This window comes from Nerophis lumbriciformis, linkage group LG11, assembly GCF_033978685.3.
Source record: "Nerophis lumbriciformis linkage group LG11, RoL_Nlum_v2.1, whole genome shotgun sequence".
NCBI lineage: Eukaryota > Metazoa > Chordata > Actinopteri > Syngnathiformes > Syngnathidae > Nerophis > Nerophis lumbriciformis.
This window is the reverse complement of record NC_084558.2, coordinates 39,378,273-39,405,827: the sequence shown is the minus strand read 5'-3', so window position 1 is coordinate 39,405,827 and position 27,555 is coordinate 39,378,273. Positions and strand designations below refer to the sequence as shown.

Here is a 27,555-nt window from a genome sequence, read left to right as displayed (position 1 = left end):
GCAGTACATCTTTAAAAAGTGCAATGTTCCTGCCATATAAAGGATCTTTGATTAACATTTGGTTTGCAGTAGATCTTTAAAAACAGCAATGTCCCTGGTATATAAAGGATCTTTGATTAACAATTGGTTTGCAGTACCGTATTTTCCGCACTATTAGCCGCACCTAAAAACCACAAATTTTCTCAAAAGCTGACAGTGCGGCTTTTAACCCGGTGCGCTTTATATATGGATAAATATTAAGATTCATTTTCATAAAGTTTCGGTCTCGCAACTTCGGTAAACAGCCGCCATCTTTTTTCCCGGTAGAACAGGAAGCGCTTCTTCTTCTACGCAAGCAACCGCCAAGGTAAGCACCCGCCCCCATAGAACAGGAAGCGCTTCTTCTTCTACTGTAAGCAACCACCCGCCCGCGTAGAAGAAGAAAAAGCGCGCGGATATCACCGTACGTTTCATTTCCTTTGTGTGTTTACATCTGTAAAGACCACAAAATGGCTCCTACAAAGCGACAAGGATCCGGTTCATGAAAAGACGCAATCTCTCCATCCGCACACGGATTACTACCGTATTTCACAGCAACTGATATTCCTGTGAACCGCACTGTGGAACGGGAGCACGTACGGTGAATATTCGCACCACAGGGAATGAGAAGTCATCCTTCACTGTGGTTCTAGCTTGCCATGCTAATGAAACTTCCACCCATGGTGATATTCAAAAGGAAGACCTTGCCAAAAGAGACCTTTCCAGCCGGCGTCATCATAAAAGCTAACTCGAAGGGATGGATGAAGAAAAGATGAGCGAGTGGTTAAGGTAAGTTTAAGTTTACGCGAAGAGGCCGGGTGGCTTTTTTCACGCAGCTCTGTCCATGTTGATATACGTATGTTTGTGATTGCACATTTGCGTACATTTTGGGAGTGAACAGAGTTGTTAGAACGCTGGTTTTTAATATATTATTAAAGTTTGACTGACCTATCTGACTGTTTTTTTGACATTCCTTTAGCGCAGTTAGATGCGGCTTACAACACCGGGCAGCTTATAGGTGGACAAAGTTTTGAAATATGCCGTTCATTGAAAGCGCGGCTTTTAACCCAGGGCGCCTTATGGTGCGGAAAATACGGTACATCTTTAAAAAGTGCAATTATCCTGTCATATAAAGGATCTTTGATTAACAATTGGTTTGCAGTACATCTTTAAAAAGTGCAATGTTCCTGCCATATAAAGGATCTTTGATTAACATTTGTTTGCAGTAGATCTCTAAAAACAGCAATATTCCTGCCGTATAAAGGATCTTTGATGAATATTTGTTTGCAGTTGATCTTTAAAAACAGCAATGTCCCTGTCATATAAAGGATCTTTGATTAACATTTGGTTTGCAGTACATCTTTAAAAAGTGCAATGTTCCTGTCATATAAATGATCTTTGATTAACAATTGGTTTGCAGTACATCTTTCAAAAGTGCAATTATCCTGTCATATAAAGGATCTTTGATTAACATTAGGTTTGCAGTACATCTTTAAAAAGTGCAATGTTCCTGCCATATAAAGGATCTTTGATTAACATTTGGTTTGCAGTACATCTTTAAAAAGTGCAATGTTCCTGCCATATAAAGGATCTTTGATTAACATTTGTTTGCAGTAGATCTCTAAAAACAGCAATATTCCTGCCGTATAAAGGATCTTTGATGAATATTTGTTTGCAGTTGATCTTTAAAAACAGCAATGTCCCTGTCATATAAAGGATCTTTGATTAACATTTGGTTTGCAGTACATCTTTAAAAAGTGCAATGTTCCTGTCATATAAATGATCTTTGATTAACAATTGGTTTGCAGTACATCTTTAAAAAGTGCAATTATCCTGTCATATAAAGGATCTTTGATTAACATTAGGTTTGCAGTACATCTTTAAAAAGTGCAATGTTCCTGCCATATAAAATATATTTGATTAACATTTGATTTGCAGTAGATCTTTAAAAACAGCAATGTTCCTGCCATATAAAGGATCTTTGACTAACATTTGGTTTGCAGTAGATCTTTAAAAACAGCAATGTTCCTGCCATATAAAGGATCTTTGATTAATATTTGTTTGCAGTTGATCTTTAAAAACAGCAATGTCCCTGTAATATAAAGGATCTTTGCCCAACGTTTGTTTGTTGTAGATCGTTGAAAAAAGCAAATGTTCCTCTCGTATAAAGGATCTTTGATTACCATTTGGTTGCAGTAAATGGTTAAAAGAAAATGTTTCCCTGTCATGTAAAGGATTGTTAAAAAAAAAAGCAAATGTTCCTGTAATATAAGGTCTTTGATGAACATTTGGTTGAAATATATCATTTTAAAAAGCAGTGTTCCTGTCATTTAAAGGATCTTTGACAATCATTTGTAGTAGATTAAAAACAGCAAATGTGCCTGTCATATAAAGGCTCTTTGATTAACATGTGTTTGCAGTAGATCATTAAAACAGCAATGTTTTTGTCACATAAAGGATCTTTGACTAACAGTTGTCTGCTGTACATCATTAAAAAAGCACATTTTCCAGTCATATAAAGGATCTTTGATTAACATTTGTTTGCAGTAGATCTTTAAAAGCAGCAATGTTCCTGTCATCCGTCCATCCATTTTCTACCGCTTGTTCCTACCATATAAAGAATATTTGATTCATATTTGTTTGCAGTTGATTTTTAAAAACAGCAATATCCCTGTCGTATAAAGGATATTTGCCCAACGTTTGTTTGTTGTAGGTCATTGAAAAAAGCAAATGTTCCTGTCATATAAAGGATCTTTGATTAACATGTGTTTGCAGTAGATCTTCAAAACAGCAATGTTTCTGTCATATAAAGGATCTTTGTCTAACATTTGTTTGCAGTAGATCATTAAAAACAGAAATGTTCCAGTCACATAAAGGATCTTTGACTAACATTTGTTTATAGTAGATCATTAAAACAGCTATGTCCCTGTCATATAAATGATCGTTTGACAAACATTTGTCTGCTGTAGATCATTAAAAAAGCTAATTTTTCTGTCATATAAAGGATCTTTGATTAACATTTGTTTGCAGTAGATCTTTAAAAACAGAAGTGTTCCTGTCACATAAAAGATCTTTGACTAACATTTGTTTATAGTAGATCATTGAAACAGCAACATAGATCATTGAAACAGCTATGTTGCTGTCATTTAAACAAAGATCGTTGACTCACATTTTTTTCTTACAGTACGTCCTTAAAAACCGTATTGTTCATGACACAAAGGATTGTTGATTAATATTTTTTTTTATAGCAGGCCCTCAAAAAGCAATTTTCCTGTCATATAAAAAGGATCTTTGACTTACATTTGTTTTCCAGTAGATCATTAAAAACAGCTATGTTCCTGTCACACAAAGGATCTTTGATGAACATTTGTTTGCAGTAGCGCTTTAAAAACAGCAATGTTCCTATGACATAAAGGATCTTTGACGGACATTTGTCTGTTGTAGATCATTTAAAAAAAGCAAATGTTCCTGTCCTATAAAGGATCTTTGACAAACATTTGTTTGCAGTAGATCATTAAAAACAGCAATGTTCCTGTCACATAAAAGATATTTGACAAACAATTGTCTGCTGTAGATCATTTAAAAAATAATAATTTTCCTGTCACATAAAGGATCTTTGATTAACATATTTTTGCAGATCTTTAAAAACAACAACGTTCCTGTCACATAAAAGATATTTGACAAACATGTGTTTGCAGTAGATCATTAAAAACAGCAAATTTTCCTGTCATATAAATGATCTTTGACAAACATTTGTCTGCTGTAGATCATTAAAAAAGCTAATTTTCCTGACATATAAAGGATCTTTGATTAACATTTGTTTGCAGTAGATCGTTTAAAAATAGCAATGTTCCTGTCAGTTAGACAAGGATCGTTGACTAGCATTTATTTTACAGCACATCCTTGAAAACAGTATTGTTCATGTCACATAAAGGATCTTTGATTAACATTTTTTTTTACAGCTGGCCCTTAAAAACAGCAGTGCTCCTGTCATTTTAAGGATCTTTGAATAACATTTGTTTGCAGTAGATCATTAAGAGAGCAGTGTTCCTGTCATATAAGGGATCTTTGACTAACTTGTTTACAGTAGTTCATTAAAAACAGCAGTGTTCCTGTCATATAAAGGATCTTTGATGACCATTTGTTTTCAGTATATCATTAAAACACCAAAGTTCTTGTTTTGTTTTTTTAAACACAGCCCTTAAAAACAGCAATGTTCCTGTCATATAAAGGATATTTAACTAACATGTTTTTGCAGAAGGTTCTTAAAAGTAGGAGTGCTCCTTCTATGTAAAGGATCTTTGATGTGCAATGTTCGCAGTGAGTCTTCAAAAACGGCAGAGCTCTCCTGTTATATACAGCAGTGTTTTTCAACCTTTTTTGAGCCAAGGCACATCTTTTGCGTTGAAAAAATGCGGAGGCACACCAACAGCAGAAATCATTCAAAAACTAAACTCAGTAAAGAGTCGTCACAATTGTTGGATATGACTTTAAACCATAACCAACCATGCATCACTATAGTAGATGTACTGTATCAATATAGGTCTTGTCTCAAAGTAGGTGTACTGTCACCACCTGCCACATCACACCCTGACTTATTTTGAGTTTTTTGCTGTTTTTCTGTCTGTAGTGTTTTAGTTCTTGCTCCTATTTTGGTGCCTTTTTCTCTTTTCTGGTATTTTCCTGTAGCAGTTTCATGTCTTCCTTTGAGCGATATTTCCCGCATCTATTTTGTTTTAGCGATCAAGAATATTTCAGTTGTTTTTAATCCTCCTTTGCGGGGACATTGTTGATTGTCATGTCATGTTCGGACATACATTGTCTTTGCTCCACAGTAAGTCTTTGCTGTCGTCCAGCATTCTGTTTTTGTTTACTTTGTAAGCCAGTTAAGTTTTAGTTTTGTTCCGCATAGCCTTCCCTAAGCTTCAATGCCTTTTCTTAGGGGCACTCACCTTTTGTTTATTTTTGGTTTAAGCATTTGACACTTTTTTACCTGCACACTGCCTCCCGCTGTTTCCGACATCTACTAAGCAATTAGTTAGCGACTGCCACCTACTGATATGGAAGAGTATTACACGGTTACTCTGCCGACCACTAAACAACACATCATTTTCAGACTGTAATTACTGGTTTGCAAAAAATATTTTTAACCCAAATAGATGAAATTAGATAATCTCCCACGGCACAGTGGTTGAAAAACACTGATATACAGGATGTTTGACAGGTGTTTAATTTTCGTCTTCATGTAGAGGATCTTTGATCAGCATTTTTTTTTTTAAGTCGGCCCTTAAAAGCAGCAATTTCCCTGTCAAATGAAAGGATCTTTGACTAACATTTTTTTGCAATAGATCATTAAAAAACACTATGTTCCTGTCATATAAATAATCTTTCAATAAACATTTGTTAGCAATACATCATTAAAAATACCTGTGTTCCTGTCATATAAAGGATCTTTGTCTAACATTTGTTAGCAATACATCACTAAAAAACACCTATGTTCCTGTCGTATAAAGGATCTTTGACTAAACATTTGTTAGCAATACATCAATAAAACCACCTATGTTCCTGTCATATAAAGGATCTTTGACTAAACATTTGTTAGCAATACATCAATAAAACCACCTATGTTCCTGTCATATCATGGATCGTTGAACTAATTGTTAGCAATAGAGCATTAAAAAAAGCTGTGTTCCTGTCACATAAAGGATCTTTGACTCACATTATTTTCCCCGCAGTCATCTTTAAAAACAGCAGAATGCTGCTGTTATTTAGACAATGATCTTTGAGTAACTGTTTTTTGCAGAATGCCCTTAAAAAGTAGGAGTGTTCCTGTCATGTAAAGGATCTTTGACTTGCATTGTTTGCAGTGAGTCTTCAAAAACAGCAGAGCTCTCAGGTTGTATAAAGGATCTTTGCCTGGTTTATTTTTGCTGTACATCTTTAAAAACAGCAGTACTCCCGTCATTCTAAAGGATCTTTGACTAATATTTTGTGCAGTACGTCTTAACAAACAGCAGAGTTATAATGTCATTTAGGAGTTTAAATAATTTATTGTCCAACTCGTGGGCTTCAGCTAGTGGTCAACATAGAATGACTTCATTGTACAGTGTTTTAATTTCCTATATTCAAACACAGTGTGACTGTTCGAACTGTGTGTGACGTTACAGTGGTCAAAAATATTAAATATACTTGTAAAATAAAACATGGTGGTACTTGGAGAGCCAAGTGTTTTCTGAGGTGGTACTTGGAGACAAAAGTATAAGAACCACGGTTCTAAATGATCATTTAGATAAAAACCACAGTGTCCTTGTCATATAAAAAAATATTGAAATAACGTTTTAATTAGGGATGTCCGATAATGGCTTTTTTGCCGATATCCGATATTCTGATATTGTCCAACTCTTAATTACCGATACCGATATATACAGTCGTGAAATTAACACATTATTATGCCTAATTTGGACAACCAGGTATGGTGAAGATAAGGTCCTTTTTAAAAAAAAAAATAAAATAAAATAAGATAAATAAATTAAAAACATTTTCTTGAATAAAAAAAGAAAGTAAAACAATATAAAAACAGTTACATAGAAACTAGTAATTAATGAAAATGAGTAAAATTAACTGTTAAAGGTTAGTACTATTAGTGGACCAGCAGCACGCACAATCATGTGTGCTTACGGACTGTATCCCTTGCAGACTGTATTGATATATAATGTAGGAACCAGAATATTAAAAACAGAAAGAAACAACCCTTTTGTTTGAATGAGTGTGAATGAGTGTAAATGGGGGAGGGAGGTTTTTTGGGTTAGAGATCTTTTTTCAGTCTGTTGTGGCCAGTGCCCTGTACTTTGCAGTAGGGCTGGGCGATATTGCCTTTTTTTAATATCGCGATACACGATATATATCTCGATATTTTGCCTTAGCCTTGAATGAACATTTGATGCATATAATCACAGCAGTATGATGATTCTATGTGTCTACATTAAAACATTCTTCTTCATACTGCATTAATATATGCTACTTTTAAACTTTCATGCAGAGAAGGAAATCACAACTAAAAAAAAAATCACTATTTTTTTTCATACAGTGTTGATCTGGAAATGTTTGCCTCGGCATTTTGATGGTGTGGAGGTGTGGCACCGAACAGAGATGTTGACGTGCCTTTACCTTTACCAGTCAAAGAGCCATTTTGACCAGTTTCACAAATTATAGAAAACAATGGGAGCCGCAAAAATTGTTGAAATTTAACTGAAATAACACTGCATACAAAGTTGTTTTTTTTGCTTTGTGCTATGTATAAACCAGGGGTCTCAGACACGATGCCCACACCTTTTTATGGAATTTTTAAGCTGGTGCGGCACGCGGGTTTTAAATGAATAGCGGTTGTCGGCGCCATGTGTGCCGTGATGGTACAGCATATAGCGCCCACTACAATCAGCGTACCTGATCAGCCACATGTTGAATGGGGCTTCTGCTTGCTCACGTAGGTGACAGCAAGGCATACTTGCTCAACAACCACACAGGTTACACTGACGGTCGCGGAAAAAAACAAAACTTTAACACTCTTACTAATAATGCGCCACACTGTGAACCCACACCAAACAAGAATGACAAACACATTTCGGGAGAACATCTGCACCGTAACACAACATAAACACAACAGGACAAATACCCAGAATCCCATGCAGCCCTAACTCTTCCGGGATACATTATACACCCCCGCTACCAAACCCCGCCCACCTCAACCGACGCACAGAGGGAGGGGGGGGGATTGATGTGTTAGGGAGCAGGCTTGGGGTGGGGGCGGGGTTTGGTGGTAGCAGGGGTGTATAATGTAGCCCGGAAGAGTCAGGGCTGCATGGGATTCTGGGTGTTTGTTCTGTTGTGTTTATGTTGTGTTAAGGTGCAGATGTTCTCCCGAAATGTGTTTGTCATTCTTGTTTGGTTTTGGTTCAAAGTGTGGCGCATTATTAGTAAGAGTGTTAAAGTTGTTTTATATGGTCACTGTCAGTGTAACCTGTGTGGCTGTTGACCACGTATGCCTTGCTGTCAAGTACGTGTGCATGCAGAAGATGTATAATGTATAACAAGTGTTGGGCTGGCACGTTGTTAATACAGATTGTAGAGGGCGCCAAATGCTGTACCATCATGGCACGCCCTTGTTATAGCTGTAAGGGTGAATATCGGTGAATATTAATCCCGGGAGTTTTCTGCGAGAGGCACTGAAATCCGGAAGTCTCACGGGAAAATTGGGGGGTTCTGCAAGTAAGCTGCTGAGTCGCATCAGAGTGATCAAAGAGCCGCATGCGGCTCCGGAGCCGCGGGTTGCCGACCCCTGGCCTATACAGTGTACTTATCTAATAAAATAATAAACGGGAGACATTAGAGCAGGTTCGGTAGCCACCGCTTCTTTAATGTCAACGTCACACACCTCCGTCCACAACCACACACACCCTACGTCACAGCCCTACGGCAACAACTCTGGAGGGACAAAACTCCTCCTCCTTACCTAACACTCCGGTAACTTGGGACACCCTGAACTGTTTGTTACAGCAGTAATGCTACTTTTTATAGCAATGCTTTTGCCCCACACTTGACAAATTACGGTTGTCTGTTCCACATATTCCCACTTGAAGCCAAACCACCGCCAGACGATGGACCCCCTGCTGTTTTTTGGGGGAATTAATTATTCCTCCATTTGTTACCAGATTCGCACCTTCTTTCTCTTGTATTACCACTCCGCTAGCATCACAGCTAACGTTAGCCATGCTGCTACCTCTCTGCTCGGGGAGGGCATATATGTATGTGACGTATGACGTGACAGTCTGTGACGTGTGTAGGAAGGTGCGCTTGTCTGTCTGTGAGAAGGAGAGACTGGAAAGAGGAGGAGAGCCTATAGTGCAGGGGTCGGCAACCCAAAATGTTGAAAGAGCCTTATTGGACCAAAAATACAAAAACAAATCTGTCTGGAGCCGCAAAAAATTAAAAGCCATATTACATACAGATAGTGTGTCATGAGATATAAATTGAATTAATATGACTTAAAGGAAACTAAATGAGCTCAAATATAGCTACAAATGAGGCATAATGATGCAATATGTACATATAGCTAGCCTAATAGCATGTTAGCATCAATTAGCTCGCAGTCATGCACTGACCAAATATGTCTGATTAGCACTCCACACAAGTCAATAACATCAACAAAACTCACCTTTGTGGATTCATGCACAAAGTTAAAAGTTTGGTGGACAACATGAGACAGAAAAAGAAGTGGCATAAAACACGTCCTAGAAAGTCGCAGAAAGATATACATGTAAACAAACTAAGGTGAGTTCAAGGACTGCCAAAATTAGTAGGACAAAACGGCGCTCGCCAAATACTCGAATCAGTGAAGCATGTTTAATATAAACAGTGTGCAGAGGTGGGTAGTAACGCCCTACATTTACTCCGTTACATCTACTTGAGTAACTTTTGGGATAAATTGTACTTCTAAGAGTAGTTTTAATGCAACATACTTTTACTTTTACTTAAGTATATTTATAGAGAAGGAACGCTACTTTTACTCCGCTACTTTTATCTACATTCAGCTCGCTACTCGCTACTAATTTTTATCGATCTGTTAATGCACGCTTTGTTTGTTTTGGTCTGTCAGACAGACTTTCAAAGTGCCTGCCTTACTGGTGACGTTTCACTTCGTTCCACCAATCAGATGCAGTCACTGGTGACGTTGGACCAATCAAACAAAGCCAGGTGGTCACATGACCTGACTTAAACAGTTGAAAAACTTATTGGGGTGTTACCATTTAGTGGTCAATTGTACGGAATATGTACTGTACTGTGCAATCTACTAATAAAAGTTCCAATCAATCAATCAAAAGTGTGAAGGAAAAAAGATACTTGTTTTATTTCAACCGTACCGTCAAAAGCCTCAAGACTGACCGCACATGAGGACGTTCCTGTCTTCACAATAAAAGTGCCGCGCCATCGCGCCTGCGCTTTCAAAACAAGAGTCTCCGAAAGCCAGCGTAAACAAGCTAGCAAGCTACGGAGTTTGACGCCAATATATTTCTTGTAAAGTGTATAAAAACGAATATGGAAGCTGGACAAATAGGATGCCAAAAACCCACCACTTTCATGTGGTATTAGACAGAAAGGAGGAACTTTTCTTCTCCTCCATTTGAAAAAAGTGGACGTTATCATCACGACTGTCTGATTACAATCAACGCAAGTCATCAGAATCAGGTAATACACCAACTTATATTCTAGTCTTCATTAAAGAAAGGAATCTATATGTTAAACATGCATGTATATTCATTAAAACACCTTTAACATGTAAACAAAAACTACTCCTTACTTTTACTTGAGTAATAAATCTCTAAAGTAACAGTACTCTTACTTGAGTACAATTTCTGGCTACTCTACCCACCTCTGACAGTGTGCTTTATAACAATTAGGGAGGTTTGTGTCATGTTTGTCCTCCTACAGAAACCATATTAAAACAAAAAAAATTTTTTTTTCCCCTCAACTTTTTCCATTTTTCATACATTTTTGAAAAAGCTCCAGAGAGCCACTAGGGCGGCGCTAAAGAGCCGCATGCGGCTCTAGAGCCGCGGGTTGCCGACCCCTGCTATAGTGTAATGCCCGCAGCTAAAAGCAACTACGTGAGAACGTATACTCGATATCATGATATAGTCATTTTCTATATCGCACAGAGACAAACCCGCGATATATCGCCCAGCCCTACTTTGCAGTGGTTTGTTGGGGGATCAGCACCAGCAAAAGGGACTTAAACCGGATTGACAAGCTGATCCGGAAAGCCGGCCAAACTATTGGCATGCAGTTGGAGGCGTTTGTGTCAGTGAGGGACAGGAGGACACTGGACAAACTGCTCGCCATCATGGACAATCCTGCCCACCAACTCCACCAGACAATTGAGGGACAGCGGAGCTCATACTCCAACAGGCTCCTTCAGCTTCGTTCCCACAGTGTTCGTTTCAAGAACTCCTTCATTCAGCTGTATAATCACTCGCCATACAGCAATAGATGATATATGTCTATTACCTGACCTATTCTATGTTAGCTACCTCTCTTTGTTTATAATGTATATTTTATGCTGGATCTACTCTCTATTTTATGCTGCAGCTGTTACATATACAGTAATATTGTACATGGTCATTGGGATTTGTTATATATTGTATATCCAGCCATCCATTTTCTACCGCTTTGTCCCTTTCGGGGTCACAGGGGGTGCTGGAGCCTATCTCAGCTGCATTCGAGCGAAAGGCGGCGTACACCCTGGTCAAGTCGCCACCTCATCGCAGGGCCAACACAGATAGACAGACAACATTCACACACTAGGGCCAATTTAGTGTTGCCAATCAACCTATCCCCAGGTGCATGTCTTTGGAGGTGGGAGGAAGCCGGAGTACCCGGAGGGAACCCAATAAAAATATAATATAATATATCAGTATATATTATATACTGCATATATAATATGTAAATATTACATACCGTATTTTTTGGACTATAAGTCGCAGTTTTTTTCATAGTTTGGCCGGGGGTGCAACTTATACTCAGGAGCGACTTATGTGTGATATTATTAACACATTACCGTAAAATATCAAAAAATATTATTTAGCTCATTCACGTAAGAGACTAGACGTATAAGATTTCATGGGATTTAGCGATTAGGAGTGACAGATTGTTTGGTAAACGTATAGCATGTTCTATATGTTATAATTATTTGAATGACTTTTACCATAATATGTTACGTTAACATACCAGGCACGTTCTCAGTTGGTTATTTATGCCTCATATAACGTTGTTCACTATTCTTTATTTATTTTAAATTGCCTTTCAAATGTCTATTCTTGGTGTTGGGTTTTATCAAATAAATTTCCCCCAAAAATGCGACTTATACTCCAGTGCGACTTATATATGTTTTTTTCCTTCTTTGCTATGCATTTTTGGCCGGTGCGACTTATACTCCGGAGCGACTTATACTCCAAAAAATACGGTATGTTATATTGCTACTATGGTAAATTTTTAGTCTACTTTATACCTTTTGTTTTCGCCCTCTTTTTGTGCCCTTGTGTGCATTGCCCTTTCCATCCTTTGTAACTGAGCTACTGTGTGGAACAATTTCCCTTGTGGATCAATAAAGTTTGTCTAAGTCTAAGTTTAATCAGCATTATGTCTTTAAAAAAAAGTGTTATTCAGAGACTCTTTGACTAGCATTTAACAGCAGTCTTTCGCAGTAATTGTTTGTTTTTTTTCATGTAAAAGCAATGAAGACTTTACAAGTAACGCAGCAGCTAAAGACAATAAAAAGTGCATATTTTAAACATGCTTCAATTATAACAATATTTGAGTGTATGACCAACTGGAATTTTTTTTTGCATGCAATGAGATTTTTTTTAGAAGGACATTTCTCTTTTTTGATAAAATGATAAATAAGGGTATAGGTAGCCTATAATTTATATTTAATGGCCTAACAATATATTTTAAAATCTATGTTTAGGTTTATTTTATTTCTGCACCTTCATGTTATTTATGCCATCATAAATAAGGCGTGTCACATTCAGGGGCTCCCTCTTGCGTGGGTTCTTTTTTGGCAAGGTTGCTATTTTAAGCTTTGAGATGAATGACCAGTGCAACCCTTATTTGGTTCCGCTGCATTTTACTATTGACTAGCGTGTGTGTGCATTCAGTTAGTTTTACTCACAAGGCCTTGTGTTTGTCCTCAGCGAGGATCTGGTCATTGGGCTTCAGGCCGTATCTTTTTAAAAAGGACAATAATTAATCACAGATCATTGATGACATCACAGGAAATAGACAAGTTAGTCACGCTTACTTATCAAGGAAGTCCTTGTCGACCACAGCAGAAATGTCCAGCAGGGGGTTGCCCATCCCGAAGAGTGTGTTTTCACTGAGTGGAAGGAGAAAAAAACTTGACATTGTGTTGTGCAAACTCAGCAGGCACAGGCACACATTCTACGATATGCAGAGTCATCGCTTTTGGATTTATTGACTTGTTTTTTTGTTTTGTTTTTATCATCATGCTTATAATAAAACACTTTTAGATAATAGGATATATATACATATATATATATATATATATATATATATATATATATATATATATATATATATATATATGATATATATAATTTAATAGTGTGTATATGTATATGTATCTATATATATATATATATATATATATATATATATATATATATATATATATAAATAAATAAATAATTGTTTACCGGTATATATATATTTTTTTATATATATATATATATATATATATATACTTATATATAAATATATTAATGTATTTAATATTATGTTGATTTAATATATGTGTGTGTGTGTTTAAATGATGGCATGGTTCCCATTTAGTCTGATATCTTAGTGGTCAAAGTACCCTCCCTTGCATAATTATTTATTACCCAGTTTGCATGATTTAAAAATGCTCTCAAAAGTAAAGTATTTGCATATTATTTCACAGGTAGTAGCAGCAAAAACATTTTAAAAAGTGTTATATTCTACCCCCCCCAAACCACGAAGTATCTCACACATCGACCACCAGACAAGAGCAATAAATGTTTTCTCTTAAATGATAGATCTTACCTTGGAGTTGACATGTTGTCACAAAGCGTTGCAGCCAAGCGTAATAATAAGTATTTGTAAAGTTATTATTATTATTATGCAATGCTCCAACACGCTTTTTCAGGGCGGCCAAAGAAACGTGCTTTTGGGAGTACCGGAAGCGTAAGCACTACGATGGAAAACGCCGATTGGCTGACGGTGAGTAGAAGGCGGACCTTGTGAGTTTTTCTGGTAAATGATTGGCTACGAATCTAAAGAAGGAAGCTTGACATTTGGTGTGTTTGCGGAAAACTGGGACAGACGAAATTTTGGGCAGGCTACTAGTTTGAAGACACAATATCGTGGACTTTTTAATTTGTAACACGACAAAACGTTCTAACTACTAAACATCTACACTTGCGTAGGTGTCAAATTTCAGTGCACAAATGTGACACATTTGGTTTAGACGGCCGCCACGTCTCTTTGTCGCGTAACTTGAACGTCGCATTTTCTGTAACTTTTTTTTATTAGTTTTTTTTTTTTTTTTAACCTTTATTTATAAAATGCAACATTTACATATAATTAAATAAAAATTAATGAACAAAACATGTACAGAAACAGTACAAAACAACGCCAGGGGGTTGTAAACTCAATAAAGCAACTAAAATAGAATGCAAAACATACCTGTACACAGGCCCGGCCCTAACCAATCTGGCGCCCTAGGCAAGATTTTTGGTGTAGAAAACCATATGAGTGAATGCTTTTGAGCATTTGCACAATAATAATACATAGATTTATTTTGGTGTAGAAATCCATATGGATGAATGCTTTGGAGCATTCACACAATAATAATAAATAGAATAATTTTGGTGTAGAAAACCATATGGGTGAATGCTTTGGAGCATTCACACAATAATAATAAATAGAATAATTTTGGTGTAGAAAACCATATGGGTGAATACTTTGGAGCATTCACACAATAATAATAAATAGATTCATTTTGGTGTAGAAAACCATATGAGTGAATGCTTTGGAGCATTCACACAATAATAATAAATAGAATAATTTTGGTGTAGAAAACCATATGGGTTAATACTTTGGAGCATTCACACAATAATAATAAATAGATTAATTTTGGTGTAGAAAACCATATGGGTGAATCCTTTGGAGCATTCACACAATAATAATAAATAGATTTATTTTGGTGTAGAAAACCATATGGGTGAATACTTTGGAGCATTCACACAATAATAATAAATAGATTAATTTTGGTGTAGAAAACCATATGGGTGAATACTTTGGAGCATTCACACAATAATAATAAATAGATTAATTTTGGTGTAGAAAACCATATGGGTGAATGCTTTGGAGCATTTACACAATAATAATAAATAGATTAATTTTGGTGTAGAAAACCATATGGGTGAATACTTTGGAGCATTCACACAATAATAATAAATAGAATAATTTTGGTGTAGAAAACCATATGGGTGAATGCTTTGGAGCATTCACACAATAATAATAAATAGATTAATTTTGGTGTAGAAAACCATATGAGTGAATGCTTTGGAGCATTCACACAATAATAATAAATAGAATAATTTTGGTGTAGAAAACCATATGGGTTAATACTTTGGAGCATTCACACAATAATAATAAATAGATTAATTTTGGTGTAGAAAACCATATGGGTGAATCCTTTGGAGCATTCACACAATAATAATAAATAGATTTATTTTGGTGTAGAAAACCATATGGGTGAATACTTTGGAGCATTCACACAATAATAATAAATAGATTAATTTTGGTGTAGAAAACCATATGGGTGAATACTTTGGAGCATTCACACAATAATAATAAATAGATTAATTTTGGTGTAGAAAACCATATGGGTGAATGCTTTGGAGCATTTACACAATAATAATAAATAGATTAATTTTGGTGTAGAAAACCATATGGGTGAATACTTTGGAGCATTCACACAATAATAATAAATAGATGAATTTTGGTGTAGAAAACCATATGTGTTAATGCTTTGGAGCATTCACACAATAATAATAAATAGATTTATTTTGGTGTAGAAAACCGTATGGGTGAATGCTTAGGAGCATTCACACAATAATAATAAATATAATAATTTTGGTGTAGAAAACCATATGGGTGAATACTTTGGAGCATTCACACAATAATAATAAATAGATTGATTTTGGTGTAGAAAACCATATGGGTGAATGCTTTGGAGCATTCACACAATAATAATAAATAGATTAATTTTGGTGTAGAAAACCATATGGGAGAAGGCTTTGGAGCATTTACACAATAATAATAAATAGATCAATTTTGGTGTAGAAAACCATATGGGTGAATGTTTTGGAGCATTCACACAATAATAATCCATCCATCCATCCATCCATCCATCTTCTTCCGCTTATCCGAGGTCGGGTCGCGGGGGCAGCAGCCTAAGCAGGGAAGCCCAGACTTCCCTCTCCCCAGCCACTTCGTCCAGCTCTTCCCGGGGGATCCCGAGGCGTTCCCAGGCCAGCCGGGAGACATAGTCTTCCCAACGTGTCCTGGGTCTTCCCCGTGGCCTCCTACCGGTTGGACGTGCCCTAAACACCTCCCGAGGGAGGCGATCGGGTGGCATCCTGACCAGATGCCCGAACCACCTCATCTGGCTCCTCTCGATGTGGAGGAGCAGCGGCTTTACTTTGAGCTCCCCGCGGATGACAGAGCTTCTCACCCTATCTCTAAGGGAGAGCCCTGCCACCCGGCGGAGGAAACTCATTTCGACCGCTTGTACCCGTGATCTTGTCCTTTCGGTCATAACCCAAAGCTCATGACCATAGGTGAGGATGGGAACGTAGATCGACCGGTAAATTGAGAGCTTTGCCTTCCGGCTCAGCTCCTTCTTCACCACAACGGATCGATACAGCGTCCGCATTACTGAAGATGCCGCACCGATCCGCCTGTCGATCTCACGATCCACTCTTCCCTCACTCATGAACAAGACTCCGAGGTACTTGAACTCCTCCACTTGGGGCAGGGTCTCCTCCCCAACCCGGAGATGGCACTCCACCCTTTTCCGGGCGAGAACCATGGACTCGGACTTGGAGGTGCTGATTCTCATCCCAGTCGCTTCACACTCGGCTGTGAACCGATCCAGCGAGAGCTGAAGATCCTGGCCAGATGAAGCCATCAGGACCACATCATCTGCAAAAAGCAGAGACCTAATCCTGCAGCCACCAAACCAGATCCCCTCAACGTCTTGACTGCGCCTAGAAATTCTGTCCATAAAAGTTATGAACAGAATCGGTGACAAAGGGCAGCCTTGGCGGAGTCCAACCCTCACTGGAAACGTGTCCGACTTACTGCCGGCAATGCGGACCAAGCTCTGACACTGATTATAGAGGGAGCGGACCGCCAAAATCAGACAGTCCGATACCCCATACTCTCTGAGCACTCCCCACAGGACTTCCCGAGGGACACGGTCGAATGCCTTCTCCAAGTCCACAAAGCACATGTAGACTGGTTGGGCAAACTCCCATGCACCCTCAAGGACCCTGCCGAGAGTATAGAGCTGGTCCACAGTTCCACGACCAGGACAAAAACCACACTGTTCCTCCTGAATCCGAGGTTCGACTATCCGGCGTAGCCTCCTCTCCAGTACACCTGAATAGACCTTACCGGGAAGGCTGAGGAGTGTGATCCCACGATAGTTAGAACACACCCTCCGGTTCCCCTTCTTAAAGAGAGGAACCACCACCCCGGTCTGCCAATCCAGAGGTACCGCCCCCGATGTCCACGCGATGCTGCAGAGTCTTGTCAACCAAGACAGCCCCACAGCATCCAGAGCCTTAAGGAACTCCGGGCGGGTCTCATCCACCCCCGGGGCCTTGCCACCGAGGAGCTTTTTAACTACCTCAGCAACCTCAGCCCCAGAAATAGAAGAGCCCACCACAGATTCCCCAGGCACTGCTTCCTCATAGGAAGACGTGTTGGTGGGATTGAGGAGGTCTTCGAAGTATTCTCTCCACCGATCCACAACATCCGCAGTCGAGGTCAGCAGAACACTATCCTCACCATACACGGTGTTGATAGTGCACTGCTTCCCCTTCCTGAGGCGGCGGATGGTGGTCCAGAATCGCTTCGAAGCCGTCCGGAAGTCGTTTTCCATGGCTTCCCCGAACTCCTCCCATGTCCGAGTTTTTGCCTCCGCAACCGCTGAAGCCGCACACCGCTTGGCCTGTCGGTACCTGTCCGCTGCCTCAGGAGTCCTATGAGCCAAAAGAACCCGATAGGACTCCTTCTTCAGCTTGATGGCATCCCTCACCTCCGGTGTCCACCAACGGGTTCTAGGATTACCGCCACGACAGGCACCAACTACCTTGCGGCCACAGCTCCAATCAGCTTCCTCGACAATAGAGGCGCGGAACATGGTCCACTCGGACTCAATGTCCAGCACCTCCCTCGTGACATGTTCAAAGTTCTTCCGGAGGTGGGAATTGAAACTCTCTCTGACAGGAGACTCTGCCAGACGTTCCCAGCAAACCCTCACAATGCGTTTGGGCCTGCCAGGTCTGTCCGGCATCCTCCCCCACCATCGCAGCCAACTCACCACCAGGTGGTGATCGGTTGAAAGCTCCGCCCCTCTCTTCACCCGAGTGTCCAAAACATGAGGCCGCAAATCCGATGACACAACTACAAAGTCGATCATGGAACTGCGGCCTAGGGTGTCCTGGTGCCAAGTGCACATATGGACACCCTTATGTTTGAACATGGTGTTCATTATGGACAATCTGTGACGGGCACAAAAGTCCAATAACAAAACACCACTCGGGTTCAGATCCGGGCGGCCATTCTTCCCAATCACGCCTCTCCAGGTTTCACTGTCGCTGCCAACATGAGCATTGAAGGCCCCCAGTAGAACGAGGGAATCACCCGGGGGAGCACTCTCAAGTACTCCCTCGAGCGAATCCAAAAAGGGTGGGTACTCTGAGCTGCCGTTTGGCGCGTAAGCGCAAACCACAGTCAGGACCCGTCACCCCACCCGAAGGCGGAGGGAAGATACCCTCTCGTCCACCGGGTTGAACTCCAACGTGCAGGCTCTGAGCCGGGGGGCAACAAGAATTGCCACCCCAGCCCGTCGCCTCTCATTGCCGGCAACGCCAGAGTGGAAGAGAGTCCAGCCCCTCTCGAGAGAACTGGTTCCAGAGCCCTTGCTGTGCGTCGAAGTGAGTCCGACTATATCTAGCCGGAACTTCTCGACCTCGCGCACTAGCTCAGGCTCCTTTCCCCCCAGCGAGGTGACGTTCCACGTCCCAAGAGCTAGCTTCTGTAGCCGAGGATCGGACCGCCAAGTGCCCTGCCTTCAGCTTCCACCCAGCTCACACTGCACCCGACCTCCATGGCCCCTGCTATGGGTGGTGAGCCCATTGGAGGGGGGACCCACGTTGCCTCTTGGGGCTGTGCCCGGCCGGGCCCCATGGGGACAGGCCCGGCCACCAGGCGCTCGCCATCGTGCCCCGCCTCCGGGCCTGGCTCCGGAGGGGGGCCCCGGTGACCCGCGTCCGGGCGAGGGAAATCTGGGTCCTTTATTTTTATTCTTCATGGAGGTCAATAATAATAAATAGATCAATTTTGGTGTATACAACCATATGGGTGAATGCTTTGGAGCATTTACACAATAATAATAAATAGATTAATTTTGGTGTAGAAAACCATATGGGTGAATACTTTGGAGCATTCACACAATAATAATAAATAGATGAATTTTGGTGTAGAAAACCATATGTGTTAATGCTTTGGAGCATTCACACAATATTAATAATAAATAGATACATTTTGGTGTAGAAAACCATATGGGTGAATGCTTAGGAGCATTCACACAATATTAATAATAAATAGATTCATTTTGGTGTAGAAAACCATATTGGTGAATGCTTTGGAGCATTCACACAATAATAATAAATAGATTAATTTTGGTGTAGAAAACCATATGGGAGAAGGCTTTGGAGCATTTACACAATAATAATAAATAGATCAATTTTGGTGTAGAAAACCATATGGGTGAATGCTTTGGAGCATTCACACAGTAATAATAAATAGATACATTTTGGTGTAGAAAACCATATGTGTTAATGCTTTGGAGCATTCACACAATAATAATAATAAATAGATACATTTTGGTGTAGAAACCCATATGGGTGAATGCTTAGGAGCATTCACACAATATTAATAATAAATAGATTAATTTTGGTGTAGAAAACCATATTGGTGAATGCTTTGGAGCATTCACACAATAATAATAAATAGATTAATTTTGGTGTAGAAAACCATATGGGAGAAGGCTTTGGAGCATTTACACAATAATAATAAATAGATCAATTTTGGTGTAGAAAACCATATGGGTGAATGCTTTGGAGCATTCACACAGTAATAATAAATAGATACATTTTGGTGTAGAAAACCATATGTGTTAATGCTTTGGAGCATTCACACGATAATAATAATAAATACATACATTTTGGTGTAGAAAACCATATGGGTGAATGCTTTGGAGCATTCACACAATAATAATAAATAAATGATAAATGGGTTGTACTTGTATAGCGCTTTTCTACCTTCAAGGTACTCAAAGCGCTTTGACACTACTTCCACATTTACCCATTCACACACACATTCACACACTGATGGAGGGAGCTGCCATGCAAGGCGCTAACCAGCACCCATCAGGAGCAAGGGTGAAGTGTCTTGCTCAGGACACAACGGACATGACGAGGTTGGTACTAGGTGGGGATTGAACCAGGGACCCTCGGGTCGCGCACGGCCATTCTTCCACTGCGCCACGTCGTCCCAAATAGATTAGTTTTGGTGTAGAAAACCATATGGGTGAACGCTTAGGAGCATTCACACAATATTAATAATAAATAGATTAATTTTGGTGTAGAAAACCATATGGGTGAATGCTTTGGAGCATTCACACAATAATAATAAATCGATTAATTTTGGTGTAGAAAACCATATGGGTGAATGCTTTGGAGCATTTACACAATAATAATAAATAGATCAATTTTGGTGTAGAAAACCATATGGGTAAATGCTTTGGAGCATTCACACAGTAATAATAAATAGATGAATTTTGGTGTAGAAAACCATATGTGTTAATACTTTGGAGCATTCACACGATAATAATAATAAATAGATACATTTTGGTGTAGAAAACCATATGTGTTAATACTTTGGAGCATTCACACGATAATAATAATAAATAGATACATTTTGGTGTAGAAAACCATATGGGTGAATGCTTTGGAGCATTCACACAATAATAATAAATAGATTAATTTTGGTGTAGAAAACCATATGGGTGAATACTTTGGAGCATTCACACAATAATAATAAATAGATTCATTTTGATGTAGAAAACCATATGGGTGAATGCTTTGGAGCATTCACACAATAATAATAAATAGATTAATTTTGGTGTAGAAAACCATATGAGTGAATGCTTTGGAGCATTTACACAATAATAATAAATAGATTAATTTTGGTGTAGAAAACCATATGGGTGAATACTTTGGAGCATTCACACAATAATAATAAATAGATGAATTTTGGTGTAGAAAACCATATGTGTTAATGCTTTGGAGCATTCACACAATAATAATAATAAATAGATACATTTTGTTGTAGAAAACCGTATGTGTGAATGCTTTGGAGCATTCACACAATAATAATAAATAGATACATTTTAGTGTAGAAAACCATATGGGTGAATGCTTTGAAGCATTCACACAATAAAAATAAATAGATTCATTTTGGTGTAGAAAACCATATGGGAGAATGCTTTGGAGCATTCACACAATAAGCATGCCGGGTGACGAAAAGTGTTAAAAGTTTGCTAAACATTCAACCACCTAAGCTTGAATTTAAATATTCGCTTTAAATGTACACACATTACAGACCATTATTGCCACTGTATGACACGAGTGTTTACATTTGTATTAGCACTAGTATGCATGCAATGTACGCAGGCGCGCCAAGGTCACGTGACCCACCTCCACCCTTCAAGAGGAGCTAGCGGTAATTAGCATACTTCTTCAATGGATGCTAATAAAACAGGTTGGTCAAGAAAATGGTTCCGAAGTCCGAACATTCCAGAACCACAATTATTCAACGGCAACAACGCCGACTGGTGGTAGCAGCTAGCTGCCGCGGTTAACGGCAACACGGCTTGAACACAACATCATTAGCTTAGCATGCTCACCCTAATGTTAGTGTCCTCCATGTTGACGTCTTCTGGTCTCCGTAAGACATGTTCTTTGTTTGAGGGGGGACTTCTTTAAATGGCGCCCTGAAGGTGAACATGCACGGAATGAAAGCACAAAAACCGCAGCTTCCTCTCTTATAGCAGATGATGCTGATGGTGGAGCCCACAGAGGAACACACCTTGTAGGGCAGGGCTACACAACTATGTAAGTCCTGCTCAAAAGTTGACATACACTTGTAAAGAACATAATGTCATGGCTGGCTTGAGTTTCCAATCATTTCTACAACTCTTATTTTTTTGTGATTGGAGCACATACTTGTTGGTCACAAAAAAACATTCATGAAGTTTGGTTCTTTTATGAATTTATTATGGGTCTACTGAAAATGTGACCAATGGGTCAAAAGTATACATACAGCAATGTTAATATTTGCTTACGTTTCACTGCAATAAGGTGCTTTTGGTAGCCATCCACAAGCTTCTGGTTGAATTCTTGACCACTCCTCTTGACCAAATTGGTGCAGTTCAGCTAAATGTCTTGGTTTTCTGACATGGACTTGTTTCTTCAGCATTGTCCACATGTTTAAGTCAGGACTTTGGGAAGGCCATTCTAAAAACTTTAATTCTAGCCTGATTTAGCAATTCCTTTACCACTTTTGACATGTGTTTGGGGGGGTCATTGTCTTGTTTTGATTGATTGATTGAGACTTTTATTAGTAGATTGCACAGTGAAGTACATATTCCGTACAATTGACCACTAAATGGTAACACCCGAATACGTTTTTCAACTTGTTTAAGTCGGGGGGCCACTTAAATTGATTCATGATACAGATATATACTATAAGATATATACTATCATCATAATACAGTCATCACACAGGTTAATCATCAGGGTATATACATTGAATTATTTACATTATTTACAATCCGAGGTGTGTGTGTGTGTGGTGGGGGGGGGTTAGGTTTGGTTGTTATCAACACTTCAGTCATCATTAATTGAGAACAGAGAAATGGACATTGAAACAGTGTAGGTCTGACTTGGTGAGAGAGAGAGAGAGAGAGAGAGAGAGAGAGAGAGGAAGGCATAAGAAAGAGTATCTACATTTGATTATTTCTACATTTGTTTAGATCAGCAAGTAAGAGAGAGATCAGAAGGCATAAGAAAGAGTATCTACATTTGATTATTTCTACATTTGTTTAGGACAGCAAGTAAGAGAGAGAGAGAGAGAGAGAGAGAGAGGCATAAGAAAGAGTATCTACATTTGATTATTTCTACATTTGTTTAGGACAGCAAGAGAGAGAGAGAGAGAGATCAGAAGGCATAAGAAAGAGTATCTACATTTGATTATTTCTACATTTGTTTAGGACAGCAAGTAAGAGAGAGAGAGAGAGAGATCAGAAGGCATAAGAAAGAGTATCTACCTTTGATTATTTCTACATTTGTTTAGGGTTGAAGTTGCCTAGAGGTGTACTTTTATTGCGGTTTTGGAGGATAGAGATGCCCTTTCTTTTACACCTGTTGGGAGCGCATTCCACATTGATGTGGCATAGAAGGAGAATGAGTTAAGACCTTTGTTAGATTGGAATCTGGGTTTAACGTGGTTTGTGGAGCTCCCCCTGGTGTTGCGGTTATGGCGGTCATTTACGTTATGGAAGTAGTTTGACATGTACTTCGGTATCAGGGAGGTGTAGCGGATTTTATAGACGAGGCTCAGTGCAAGTGGTTTTACTCTGTCCTCCACCCTGAGCCAGCCCACTTTGAAAAAGTGGGTAGGAGTGAGGTGGGATCTGGGGTGGAGGTCTAGAAGTAATCTGACTAGCTTGTTCTGGGATGTTTGAAGTTTAGATTTGAGGGTTTTGGAGGTGCTAGGGTACCAGGAGGTGCAAGCGTAATCGAAAAAGGGTTGAACGAGAGTTCCCGCTAGAATCCTCATGGTGCTTTTGTTGACCAGAGAGGAGATTCTATAGAGAAATCTCGTTCGTTGGTTGACCTTTTTGATTACCTTGGTTTGCCATTTTATCACAGGAACACCCAACTGCGCCCAAGACCCAACCTCCGGGCTGATGATTTTAGTTTGTCCTGAAGAATTTGGAGGTAATCCTCCTTTTTTCATTGTCCCATGTACTCTCTGTAAAGCACCAGTTCCATTGGCAGCAAAACAGGCCCAGAGTCCTCCTTCAAAACCGCACTAAAAGAGCACCTCCAGGCAACTACAACCCTAGACTAACACCCTCCCCCCACCACATCCCACCTCCCCGGATTGTAAATAATCAAATGTATATACTTGTTCTTATGCTTTCTGAGCTCACTATGTTCTCTGCTCGCTGTACATATCCTACCAAGTCAGACCCACACTGTTTCAATGTCCATTTCTCAGATGATATAATTGTTGACTGAAGTGCTGATATCAACCAAACCTAACCCCCCTGCCCCAACCCCCTCCACATCCCACCCCCAAATTGTAAATAATGCAAATAATTCAATGTATATACTCTGATGATTAACTTGTGTGATGACTGTATTATGCTGCTAATAAGACCCAACCTCCAGGCTGATGATTTTAGGTTGTCCCGAAAAATTTGGAGGTAATCCTCCTGTTTCATTGTCCCATTTACTCTCTGTAAGGCACCAGTTCCATTGGCAGCAAAACAGGCCCCGAGCATAATACTACCACCACTATGCTTGACGGTAGGAATGGTGTTCCTGGGCATAACGTTCAAGTGCATCCGGCAGTGGAGGCTCCTCTATGGGGTCTTGGGGCACTAGGAGGTTAACCCCTTTACTACTGGTGGCCCTTGGCAAAGGTCTAGTACCTGACTGCCCCCTAGCCAGGGATACGGTGAAGACCTCAACGGTGGAGCAGGAGGAAGACGGTAGATGTAACAACTACCACAACGGCTGCGATGGCGAAAGAAGGCTGCAGCAGAAAAGGGTCCCCTGTTGTCTTGGACCTGACCCGATTCTGTCAAGGATCGTGTGGTGACTGTCTGTGCACCAGTCTCCCCACGTTAAACAAAGTCACGCACAGGCTTCCTCCATAAAGGGATACACCCCTACCAGGAGGATCGTCATACTCGTTCGAATGACCGCCGATGATTATGATGGTGTTCCTGGGATTAAAGGCCTCACCTTTTCTCCTCCAAACATATTGCTGGGTATTGTGGCCAAACAGCTCAATTTTTGTTTCATCTGACATCACACGGACAAAGATAAGACCTTCTGGAGGAACGTTCTGTGGTCAGATGAAACAAAAATTGAGCTGTTTGGCCACAATACCCAGCAATATGTTAGGAGGAGAAAAGGTCCCAGGAACACCATACCTACCGTCAAGCAGGGTGGTGGTAGTATTATGCTTGGGGCCTCTTTTGCTGCCAATGGAACTGGTGCTTTACAGAGAGTAAATTGGACTACCTCCAAATTCTTTGGGACCACTTGGGCGCAGTTGGGTGTTCCAACAGGACAACGACCCCAAACACACGTCAAAAATGGTAAAGGAATGGCTAAATCAGGCTAGAATTAAGGTTTTAGAATGGCCTTCCCAAAGTCCGGACTTAAACGTGTGGACAATGCTGAAGAAACAAGTCCATGTCAGAAAACCAACACATTTAGCTGAACTGCACCAATTTTGTCAAGAGGAGTGCTCAAAAATTCAACCAGAAGCTTGTGGATGGCTACCAAAAGCGCCTTATTGCAGAGAAACTTGCCAAGGGACATGTAAGCAAATATTAACATTGCTGTATGTATACTTTTGACCCAGCAGATTTGCTCACATTTTCAGTAGACCCATAATAAATTCATAAAAGAACCAAACGTCATGAATGTTTTTTGTGACCAACCAGTATGTGCTCCAATCACAAAAAAATAAGAGTTATAGAACATTATTGGAAACTCAAGACAGCCATGACATTATGTACTTTACAAGTGTATGTCAACTTTTGACCAGGACTGTACATTGTTATTTTGTATACAATGTCCATGCAACACAAGTCACAGACCAATCCGCTCCCAAGTGCTAAAAAATGCTTTATTACAAAATAGTGATCATGGAGGCACATCTCAACTTCAGTATGATTCTGACTGACTCTCACAGTGTTTGCATAGCGAGGCAGGTGGAAGTTTTGCCTGTGCAAAAGTATCTTCAAATGACCAAAAAAAAAAAAGAAGAAAAAAAAGAGTCAATTTCAAAGGCACGCTGGTTGTGCTAGTTTGCTTCCGAGTCTCGTTTTCTTAACGTGATTTTAAATCATAACTGTGCTTTTTCCAATTTTAATCTCAATGCAACATGGACACGGTCTACTGTTGTTATCCGTATAGCATCACAGCAAAAAAAAAAGGCTTCGGCAGAGAAAATGTGCTACAAATATGTCACTATGTAACAATCTGAGCAGTGTTTATTTTTAATACAGAGTAGTGTAACCATACGTGTGTAAGTGTAGGTCTATAATAGTCTTGTGTAGGTCTATAAAAGGTCTTGTGTTGGTGTGGAATAGACTTGCGAGGATCTGCCACTGTCTTGTGTGGGCTTATAAGTGTAATGCAGGTCTGCGATAGTCTTGTGTATGTTTATTGTGTGGGCTTATAAGTGTAATGCAGGTCTGCGATAGTCTTATGTATGTTTATGAGTCTTGTGTAGGTCTATAAAAGGTCTTGTGTTGGTGTGGAATAGACTTGCGAGGATCTGCCACTGTCTTGTGTGGGCTTATAAGTGTAATGCAGGTCTGCGATAGTCTTGTGTATGTTTATTGTGTGGGCTTATAAGTGTAATGCAGGTCTGCGATAGTCTTATGTATGTTTATGAGTCTTGTGTAGGTCTATAAAAGGTCTTGTGTTGGTGTGGAATAGACTTGCGTGGATCTGCCACTGTCTTGTGTGGGCTTATAAGTGTAATGCAGGTCTGCGATAGTCTTGTGTATGTTTATTGTGTGGGCTTATAAGTGTAATGCAGGTCTGCGATAGTCTTATGTATGTTTATGAGTCTTGTGTAGGTCTATAAAAGGTCTTGTGTTGGTGTGGAATAGACTTGCGAGGATCTGCCACTGTCTTGTGTGGGCTTATAAGTGTAATGCAGGTCTGCGATAGTCTTGTGTATGTTTATTGTGTGGGCTTATAAGTGTAATGCAGGTCTGCGATAGTCTTATGTATGTTTATGAGTCTTGTGTAGGTCTATAAAAGGTCTTGTGTTGGTGTGGAATAGACTTGCGAGGATCTGCCACTGTCTTGTGTGGGCTTATAAGTGTAATGCAGGTCTGCGATAGTCTTGTGTATGTTTATTGTGTGGGCTTATAAGTGTAATGCAGGTCTGCGATAGTCTTATGTATGTTTATGAGTCTTGTGTAGGTCTATAAAAGGTCTTGTGTTGGTGTGGAATAGACTTGCGTGGATCTGCCATTGTCTTGTGCGGGCTTATAAGTGTAATGCAGGTCTGCGATAGTCTTGTGTATGTTTATGAGTCTTGTGTAGGTCTATAAAAGGTCTTGTGTTGGTGTGGAATAGACTTGCGTGGATCTGCCATTGTCTTGTGCGGGCTTATAAGTGTAATGCAGGTCTGCGATAGTCTTGTGTATGTTTATTGTGCGGGCTTATAAGTGTAATGCAGGTCTGCGATAGTCTTGTGTATGTTTATGAGTCTTGTGTAGGTCTATAAAAGGTCTTGTGTTGGTGTGGAATAGACTTGCCA

At 39.7% G+C, this 27,555-nt stretch overlaps 1 protein-coding gene across 2 annotated transcripts in view; it reads right to left on the bottom strand.

Annotated features, from left to right (window-relative positions):
- LOC133610400 (adenosine kinase-like) overlaps nt 1-22,090 on the bottom strand; it is a 310,119-nt gene extending 288,029 nt beyond the window's left edge. The window contains exons 1-3 of one of the 2 annotated variants that reach the window (XM_061966612.2): nt 21,878-22,090; nt 12,872-12,946; nt 12,743-12,796 (exon numbers count right to left, since the gene is read on the bottom strand). In XM_061966612.2, coding sequence (XP_061822596.2) covers nt 12,743-12,796; nt 12,872-12,946; nt 21,878-21,978 — 230 coding nt within the window. In that variant the 5' untranslated portion in view covers nt 21,979-22,090. Of the gene's footprint in view, nt 1-12,742; nt 12,797-12,871; nt 12,947-13,653; nt 13,804-21,877 lie in introns of those variants that run through there. The other variant, XM_061966613.2, reaches the window with a different exon arrangement.
- Between the last annotated feature and the right edge of the window lie 5,465 nt (nt 22,091-27,555).